Source organism: Mesitornis unicolor, unplaced genomic scaffold, assembly GCF_000695765.1.
Source record: "Mesitornis unicolor isolate BGI_N332 unplaced genomic scaffold, ASM69576v1 scaffold41213, whole genome shotgun sequence".
NCBI classification, from domain to species: Eukaryota; Metazoa; Chordata; class Aves; order Mesitornithiformes; family Mesitornithidae; genus Mesitornis; species Mesitornis unicolor.
Genome location: NW_010176116.1, coordinates 141 through 9881, shown reverse-complemented (window position 1 = coordinate 9881; position 9741 = coordinate 141). Strand labels below are relative to the sequence as shown.

The 9741-nt window shown below is 48.2% G+C and overlaps 1 protein-coding gene across 1 annotated transcript; it reads left to right on the top strand.

Annotated features, from left to right (window-relative positions):
• The first annotated feature begins 3378 nt into the window (after positions 1-3378).
• Positions 3379-9342, top strand: LOC104538445 (deleted in autism-related protein 1-like). Its single transcript, XM_010181654.1, has 3 exons — positions 3379-3602; positions 8437-8707; positions 9271-9342. The coding sequence occupies exons 1-3, from the start codon at positions 3379-3381 to the stop codon at positions 9340-9342; spliced, it is 567 nt and encodes a 188-aa protein (XP_010179956.1).
• Positions 9343-9741: the final 399 nt, after the last annotated feature.

Sequence of the window (9741 nt, the reverse complement as noted above, 5' to 3'; positions counted from 1 at the left end):
CCGATGAGACGGACAAAGGGCAGCTGTGAGGTTCTGCTAGCATGAAACCCACTCCCAAGGACAGTGGGAGCTGCTCAGGGGGAAGTGGGCAAGGGACTGGGGTAGGAAGTGGGAGTGGGGGACAGCTGGATTGCATTAATGGATTGGGTGGAGACTGGGAGGAGGGTTAAGTAAAAGGTGTATTTCATGCCTTGGGAAAATCAGCCTGCTCTCCCCTCATCTCCTCTAGAGCCAGTAGCAACGGAGGGTAGGTTTGTTCCTGCCTTGACGTGTAGTTGGAGACTCAAACCAAACCCACAGCCATCGGGTTCTGCAGAGACTGGGTGTTTTTGGGACCTGAAAGCTCCACTGCCTGCAGTATTGCATCCAGAAGTGGAGCAATCCTTCTAGTGGTGTTTCTATACCTCTCATGGCATAGGCAGAAAGGAGGGATGAGGGCACAGAGGCTAAATCAACCATTTTACTTCTGTTAGTAGAAACCACTCCAAAAGCTTTTCTGTGTGTAGTTTGACTTTGATAGGGCAGTACATGCATTTTAGTCCATACTGGAAATGTTCAGAAATTGTAACTTCTATATAACTAACTAGGCTTTTCCATTAGGGCCACCATCTCCATCTTCTCACGTGGTTCGTGGTGTTGCATACAAGTGTCTTGTTACAAGGTGTATGAAGGTCCCATCGGGTCATTACAGCAACCCATCATACAGCAAACTGTGGTTTCCCAGCTGCCATTTTAGGCTAGCTCAGTGGCAGGAGTCCTCATTTTTAAGCTTTGTTTTCAGTGCCGTGAGCACGATTGAGTGTTTCCTACACACATCATCTGTGCTTGTGAACAGCCCAGCTTGAGCAATAATGCTTGAGTAAATGAGGGGGCTTGGACCCTGGGGGCAAGTGCAAATGCCGGCAGCAAGCTGGAGGTGGGTAGAATGGAGCAGCTCCCACTCTTTAAATAAAAGGTTGCTTTTATAACACTTCAAGGTGGTGCAGGTGTGATACACTGTAAGAAAACACAATTAGACGTGCCATTCCTATGGAAAGATAAACATTGCTTTACATGTGCCCAAACTATGCAAAAGTGCAAGAACAAAACAGCCATCCAGGTATCATTAATAGAACAGAAACTCAGCTTTCCATGTAGTAGTTTTTCATGCCAGAGCATGGGGTTTGCTGTGCAAAAGGCTCAGTTACCAGCCTCAGAGTCTGAAGCCCTCGCCTTTCCATGGCTCTCTCTGGGGCAGTGCAGGCTGACACACTGGGAGACAGGAGCCTGGGTCTCTGCTCTTAAATTTACAACAGAAAATTGAAAACCAAAGACAGCCAAGTAAATTAATAAGGAAAATGAAAGACAAGTATTTTATATATTACATAATGAAGATAAAGACAGATTTCTGGCATTTAATTCTGGTGCCATCCGGGGAATAGCTGGGCAGGGAGCAGTGTGAACAGGGCCAGTGATACAGAGCTACAGGCAGGAAACAGTGGGAAGGGCTGGTTTCTGCAGGGGGAAAAGGAGCAACGTACCGGCAATAGGAAATGGTAGGGATAAACTTCTGAATGTGGGAAGCAGTTAATACCAGTGTGTAGCTCTGCTATGGCTCTTTCCACCATTTTCCAGTGTATTTCAAAGACCTTTATACTGGAGTATAAGGCCAAATATCAACATGATGCAATGCAGACCTGTGCGCTGAATGCACTTGCTGTGGTACCAGCACCTCCCAGCCCCTCTTGTTTCCACCACTGGCAGAGTTCATTACATCCCCTTTCCCTCTCAGCAGTGCTCGTTATCTTCCTGTCTGAGCTGCACCCTGTAGACAAACCCTAAATGTCACTATCTCCATTTTGCGGATAGAGACGCAGGAGGAGATGAAGCAACCTCCTGCAAGGGTACAGAGTTGAGAAGAGACCCCAGTTCTCCCAGGTGCCACAACTAATGAGCATCTGTGCTTGACAGAGCTGCCTTCTGCTGCTAGGAAAGTGAGGCGCAGTCACAGAGCCCAGCATGCACCTCTGCATCTCACACATCCCTTAGTCCCATCAGGCTGCAGTTAAAGGCTGGAGGGAATAATAAAGGACGGTTACAGTGCACCCTTTTTTTTCCTTTAAAAAAGAAATAGCTTGACCACATGGTGTGAGTGGTCCAGCTGAGGGGATGAGAAGACTCCAAAACCTCAGTCTGCTCCTCACTGCTCCCGTGGTGAGATATGGCCCAGGAAAGCCTCCCATGTCAATCAAAATCAGCTGGGGACAAGAGAGGAGCAGAGCCTGGTGCCACTGCAGCAGCACACTATGTGCTGTACTGTCTGGGGCCAGGGTACAACAAGGGACAGCCCTTCAAGGTCTGCTTTTCTGGTCAAGAGCAGCAGCCTGCAGCATCCTGTCAGGGCCCATGCCTGCACCCCAGCCATTCTGAGTCCAGGAGAGGCACAGTCCTGTGCCCAGCATACCAGCCAGGAAGGGCAGCCAGCAGTTTCCACAACTTTCAAGTCTTCAGCCCAATGCGAACAGTTTTTGAGTGTGATCACAGTAGTTTCTAAGTGCATTTGAAACTTCTGGCAAGCTCTCGTGTTAGCCCCTGTCGCTTTCTCTAGCTTCTTTCCAGCGCCAGGACCATCAGGAAAAGGTATTCAAAAGCACCTAAGTCTTGTTGAAAAGCCCTTTTTTTTAAAAAGCAGCTTAGAGGCCAGGTCGTTATGTTCGTTGGGTTTTTTGGAAAACTTGGCTATCCTGCTGTCCACGGCATGAAACACTGCAGTGCAATTGCTTTCAAACAACACTATTTTCAAAGAACAAAACAGCGATGATTCCACCTGACAGTCTTTTCAGCACTTCTGTGAGAAGGGGAAACTGAGCCAAGAAAACATCTGAGAAGTGGAGCAATGCGCTGTCGCAAATCTCCAGGAATAAAGCAATGCTAAAGGTCTGGCTTCTGGTAAAATGTGTGTTTCTGCCACACTATTAGTCCAGTTTTTACTAAGTGTCCTGCACTTGCCCTTTGCTCCAGTGACAGGATATCCTTCATTTGTCTGCACAAAGTGCAGATGAGCACTTCTTCGTGTTGTTTTCCTAGTCGGCTGATGGGAGGGTCAGCAGGGGCCAAAGCAGCTGCACCATGTAAAGGAAAGGTAACCATGGTAACCCAAGTTATCTGCATCCTCCATGTATTTCCTTCTCCCCACCCTACATCATATCTTTCCCACCCAAACCTCAAGCCAATAGAGCCAGTGACCAGCTGGCAGGATGGGGACTGTGGCAGGGTCTCCTGCACCCAGCGTGTCTTGCCGTGTTTCGGGGTTCACCACTGCAAGCTGAGGTCATAAAAAAAAGACCGAAAGCATAGAGAGGGGTAACTTGCAAAAGGCAGAGCTCTACGCTACTGTAGATGGGGCGCTGGATATGTTGTCCTTGCTCCAGAGTTGCAGCTGCATTGATGCTGCTCCTGGTATTGGCTCTGAGCTGTAACTTGTCCACAGCAGCAACAGCTTCTCCATCTGCACCTCACGTCAAATCCAGCTACAGTTTTGGCCGGACTTTCCTGGGACTTGATAAATGCAACGCCTGCATTGGAACATCCATTTGCAAGAAATTCTTTAAAGAAGAAATAAGGTCAGAAACTCAGCACAGTATTTTTTAAAGCATTCTGCATAGTAACTTAAAAGTTGCCTGTTAGTATTACCAAGTATTTTAATGAGAGACAATGCAAAGAGTAACTTAGCACCCGGTTGCCATTACAGTGCCTAGTAATTTATGTAATTAATGTCTATAAGCTGCTGCTTCGTCTCTTTCTTTTAAAGCCACACAAGCATGATCAGACTTCAGCCCTGAGTTATAATTTGAAAGCAAAAGTAAAAGGCATGACTCTGCATAGAAAGTGGCTCTGAAACAATTCAAGACAGCAGTGGGGAAAGGGAAGAGGGAAGGAAGAAACCACTTTGTTTGGATGTACTGGAAGTATTTTACTATGAGCAACAGAGTAAAGGCAAAGGGAGTTTAGCTTTGCATGCTCACAACAGACTATGTTAACTACAAACATATAAACATGCTATATAGTTTTGTACCAGGTGCAACAACACAAATGTGCAGAATTTCACATGCGTATTAACTAAGATCAAAAGCAATCTAAACCTGCCCGAGGCATGAGGACTTCTGCACATCAGGTTACCTGTGTGCTTGAAAATAGACAGGACTAAATTATTAGTATGCTTTTGGGAGGCTTTTGTGAGAACTTGAAGGCAGAGGCAGAAATTGCATCTGCCTCGAAGTCGATGAGACATACGATGCCCAAGTGGTTGTCGGACTGATCCAATCAGTTTTAGGGTCAAAAGCAGACCGTATCTGACGACAGCAGGGAAAATGCTGCCAGTGTATTTGAGGAGAATGTTAAAGGCAGTGCTTGGCAGGGGAAGAGTTTATTGGGTCTGATATGATTTATAGAGCCATATGCACTTTCTTTTATAGATATAAAAGCCTGGAGGAGAAGAAATGATTATAGTAAAATTGTATTTTTAATGCTATAATGTAAGTAGTATGATATTGGACAAATCACCATTTTTATCTTAAACTAGCCTATAAAATGTAGCATAGTAAAACCATAACGGTTTGTCTGGATTGGACTTGTAATACTGAACATTCTTCCTTCCCTTACTGCCATGGGAAAAAGGCAGCTTGTGGCTGTGCTACAGCAGAACACCCCTCCCCATGGCACATTGGGAGTCCCAGCCCTTGGTATTTTGCCCTCTTGGCTTTCTGTCTGCCCCGGCTCATGCCAAGGGCAGCACCAGGGTGTGCAGTAAGTAAGGTGCAGCAGCACTAAGACCGTTGGGTTTCTCCCAGCCCAGCCCAGGCTCCTGTCCTGAAAAGCAGGATAGATGTGTAATCAGTGTGTTCAGCTGGCTGACATGGGCTGGTGTGGGTCTGTGGGGGCTGGGGGTGCATTCAGGGTATGGGCTACCCTACCTACTCAGCACCATGTCCCAAGCTGCTGTGGCCCCTTTGCCATTCACCTGTGCAGGGTTTTCAGAGACCTTTTCAGGGACCAGGGAACAAAGCTTCCACGCACGCAGCTTGTCGCAGATGCACCGTTTTGGTTATTTCTGCTTAGCTGCTGGAGACATTGGGACCATGCAGCTTCCTTCAGCCCTTGCCCTAGCAGTAGTCTTCTGCAGCAATCCTCTGGTTGGCCGGTGGCCAGCTGCATGCTGCACCGGGCCATGGGAAAGAGGTGCTACGTGAGTGAAAGCAGGAGGCCCCCCATGCTGGCTTTCCTCCAGGGGACAGTGTGAAAGGGGTATGGGTGTGCAGAGGATTCAAGCAGAGCCCGGGAGTGCAGAACCCCAGATATGCGGGAACGTGATGTTTCTGCTTCGGGGAAAGTAGAGAGGCTTCCTAAACCAGAGACTTTTCTTCTCTCCTGCAAGCCCACAGTGACTTCCCACAAGCAGTGCAGCACACAAATAGGTGATAACGTAGAGTTCTGCTTTGAGTGCTTTGGGAAGGGTGACTTTTAGAAATGTTCTTCTGAGCAGTCGGTCAGCTTCAGGGTTTTCTTTGGGGAGGGGGAGTTAAACTTGTTCTCTCACTTGTTTTCTTGAGCGGCCAGTATTTTTTGGCAAGTGGAAGATTAAACAGGGGAAATTTCAGTGTCACTTAGGCTCTTCGATCCACCCCCGAGTACCTTTTCACATGTTCATAGAGGTGGATGGCACTTGGCGCTTCTCTGTGTTAATCCTCATTAGAACATGCTTCATTAATTCTCTATAGTTTCCGGGAACTTCAACATGCATTCACACTCAACCACCAAGTAAGAGGATGTGGGTTTTGTTCCGAGAATGACTGATGACTCATCTTGAGCTTTAATGTTTTTTATTTCCCTTATCTTTGCCCAATTTTATCCATCTGTAAATGAGAATACCAAAGCCTGCCTGCCAACTGTCCTGAGAGCAGAGCACAGCAAAAGTTTTTGTAAAATACTAGATTTTCAAAACACTGTGCAACTGAGCTGACCAAAACTATTGGCAGACTTGTGCCAACACTGGTGAGGAGCTTTGGCCAAAAGTAATGGCAAGGAAGCCTGAAAAAGCTGGAATGCTTTAATTTGATGGGGTTTTATATTGTATTTCTTTATTTTTGTTTCTAAGACTTACTTAATTTTCATCTTTTAAAAAAATCTAGAACTCGAAATACAAGCGAAATTATTTTGGCTGAAACAAAATACTTCATTTCATCCAGCAAAAAATAAAAACAAGTTTCATTTTCTTCAATGTTTAGTTCTGGGTTGATATAAAATCTGTGATCTGTGACTCTGTTATTCACACAGATCTTGCAGATTCAGACTCTTAGCTACAAGGCTTCATACAAGAGTGAATTATTGTTACAGCACAACTTGATGATGAATCTTGAAAATATCTAGCAAGTGTGCCAGGTCAGTGCTGCGTTGCCCAGAAATGATGCCAAATACAGAATTGCTGCAGCCCATGTCTGTTTCCCAGGCCCTCATGGCTCTCCCCTGGGGAGTTCTGCAGAGGAAATCGCTCCATCCACACTCAAATCAACGCGCAGTCCTGGATTTCACACATCCATGTGCTGCTTGCATGCGGGAGGAGGCACTTTCCCGGTATCTGGCTGTCATGAGCTCCCCTGAATGCACACACATGCATGAGCCAAATCATAAGGCACATTCATGCTTAACTTAAAAAAAAAAAAAGAAGAGAGAGAGAAACTCAGCCCATTGCCATCTCTTCCCTGTACGTGCTTGGCACACTCTGCCTGCTTTGCAGATCAGGCACTAGGAGGGATCGTGATGCACAACAAATCACGGTGAGGCATAGCATCTATTATCTGCTCTTTAGTCCTAGCTCAAAACCAGACCAAAAAAAACCCAAAAACCCAAAACAAACAAGGTGTTTATTTTCATGTCAGATGCTCTAATGATAGGGAAGCTTCAATTTCATATTGGGCAAAATGGCCAAATGACTGAAATGCTTGAACCCTTGAATCTGCTCACCCAAGGGGCCGGACTCCTCCACTTCTGGACAGCCTGCATCTCCATGGCAAATCTTTTGAAGTAGACACATGGATAGAGCCAAAAGTCAAAGCAGGGCAAGCACCAGCGTTTTGGGAAAACTGGCTTTCCCCACCCTGGGCACTCGTACTTGCCCTCGAGCCAAGATGCACTGCATTCACGGCAGGGAAGCAGAGCAAGGCACTGCCTTCAAGAGGCATTGTGGGAAGGAGGCCATTCGGTCTCTGATTGCAAAGGCCAGCTAGTGTTGCTGAGTCAGTTATTTGCCTGAAATCATAGGAAATTAAACCCCTCAGAATTTCTCAGTGCCAATTTCCCAACTGGAAGTTGAAAGATCAGCTTCAGCTTTCAGATCTGATGGTGTGTTTTCATCTAATTCCAGCTAGCTGATCCTGCAGGGAACCTCTTGCCTCTCCTGTTTCACTTCTGAGCTATCTGCTTTAATTTACGGTGAGATTAAATTAGAACGTGCTTTCTTATGCACTTGAGCAAGGAGGTTAGGGCAGGAGGCCTTAGAGGCAGCGAATGCATGATGTTGGCCAACCAAAGGTCAGAGTTGAGCAGCTTTCCAAAAGCAGGTTACAGACACACATACAAAACAGGCACCATGCTCCTCAGCTCCTGTATGTGTGGGCAGGGCTGAGGGGGCTGCCGAAACCAACAAAAATTGTCACAGCCTAATTACCCGGCCCATATGCTCCCCTCCTGTGCCTGTGTAGGGGGAGCAAACCAGTGCAAGATCTACAAGGCTACAGTGGTGCCACATGGCCAGGGCATGCGTCCCCCCATCTCCCTCATCGCTCCCCAAACTCTGCCCCACTGCCAGGGGAAGTCACTCATCCCGGCTGCTAAAATACAGCTAGTGATGTCAAGAGGGACCTCTCTATCCCAGTATTGAGTAAGGCCACCACCTCAAAAGAAAAGGATATTTTGGTTTTCGCAAATACATTTATTGTCAGGAGGTTTTTTTCTGCAGGATCCCTGAAAGGGTCAAGTACTCCTTTTTTGGGCCCCTATCTTCGGGATTAAGGAAATTTAAAAACTCCAAGGATTCTCTGTGAACCAAGACCCTGCAGCATTCTCCCTTCCCTCCCTCTCTTTACATGGCTAAAAAGACTCTGTTTAGGCATTTTTCTCCCCACCCGATGGCACTGTTGATGACAAGGGATGGTTTAAGCAGGAAGCAGAGATGGACATTTTTCCCTAAGCATGTTTCCTTGGCTGACAGCTTTGGCTGGCTCACCTCATCCCTACGCCCTGGGGCCAACTGCCTGGGGACACTCTATCTTTGCCCCGCAATGGCAGAAAGCCCCTGGGGCCAGCAGGCAACAGAGCCACCATGGCAGCGCTGGCACTTTGAGGGTGTCCATGTGGCTTGTTAACCTGCTCTCTGTGGGGGCTCTCGTTTTGGTTTGGCAGGTTTGACACCTGGCTTTCTTCTCGTTTAAAGCTGCCCCCCAGCTACCTGCTCAGCTACTCAGGCAACTACACTGACGATGCCAAGAGCTGGCGGATGGTTGACATCACACGGCTGACCTCCAAGTACCAGCACGACCGGGCTGACAAGCGCATCTGCACCTCCCTGCTGAAGACAAAGATCTGCAGCCTGGAGCAAGCCCTGCGCCGCACACACCGCTTCCAGAAATGGCTGCGGGCCAAGCGTCTCACCCCCGACCTGGTCCAGGTCTGTGCCCTTCACCCTGCCACAACACACACCGGTGGGGGAGGGGAGGGTGAGTGGGAAGAGGGATCCCCAGGGGGCTGTCATGGTTTCTAGGGAGGGAAAAAGGGTCTGACATGGCTATGGTTTCTTGGGTGGAGGATGAGTTTGGGGAATGGCCAGCCCTGTCCCTCCTGTCCTGGCCAGGGGAGAGGGGGCAGCCTCATGTCCCCCTGGCCAAGCCCACCTGCCACAGGGGAGAGGGAAAGCGAGGCCCGGAAAGGAAGGAGAGGGTTGAGGCCCAAGGCCAGGCCTCCTCCAGCCATAGGTAATTCTACTGCCAGCTCCTTGTGCAGGCTGAGGCTGTCTGAGGGCACAGGGAAAGTGTAGGGCCATGCATGCAAAGATCCTGACAGTGCAGGCGGGGATATTTCTCCCAGCTTTTTTCCCCAGTTTTCCAGTTTTTTAATTACTTTGTGACTTTTATCACAAAGTCATACCCAAAAGGACAGCTCATGCCTTGAAAAGGAATTTGCTTTGAGCTGAGGACTGAGGCAGCTTGGACCCCTCTCTGTGGCTGGCAGAGCAAGCAGCATGGGCAGGCAGAGCCAGAGCTTCGATTCATCATCCTCCTGCTGCATATAGCAAATTATCTCAGGCATTAAGAAGCACAGTGCCCTTTCTGTCACAGTACTGGGGTGTCACAGGCGAAGCCAGGACAGGCACGCAGGATAGGGGTCACTGCCACCAAGCAGTCTGGCATCCATGGCACGGGGAGATGGACACACAAGCAGTGTCAGAGGGGCAGAGCAGACAGGCTCCAGAGGAAAGTCAGCATCTGAGCGCTGCCCACACTGAGGGATGTCATGGGCAGATGGGGACAGCCACCACACACTCCAGTGTGTTTTGCAGCTGCTGGCTTGCATCTGAGAGCAGAAGTTCCCTTCTCAAATGCTCATGCATACCCCCCACCACATCCATACAACAGCAATGCATTGTGATATCTGCTGGCAAGAGGCAGAGGCCAGGGTGGAGGCTGGATATACTCTAAACAAGACCTTGAG

Coding starts and splice junctions, on each gene's coding strand:
- LOC104538445 (XM_010181654.1), top strand. CDS start 3,379: ATGGGGCGCTGGATATGTTGTCCTTGCTCCAGAGTTGCAGCTGCATTG. Junction 3,603..8,436: donor TTCTTTAAAGAAGAAATAAG/GTCAGAAACTCA, acceptor TTGGTTTGGCAG/GTTTGACACCTGGCTTTCTT. Junction 8,708..9,270: donor CCGACCTGGTCCAGGTCTGT/GCCCTTCACCCT, acceptor CAGAGCAAGCAG/CATGGGCAGGCAGAGCCAGA.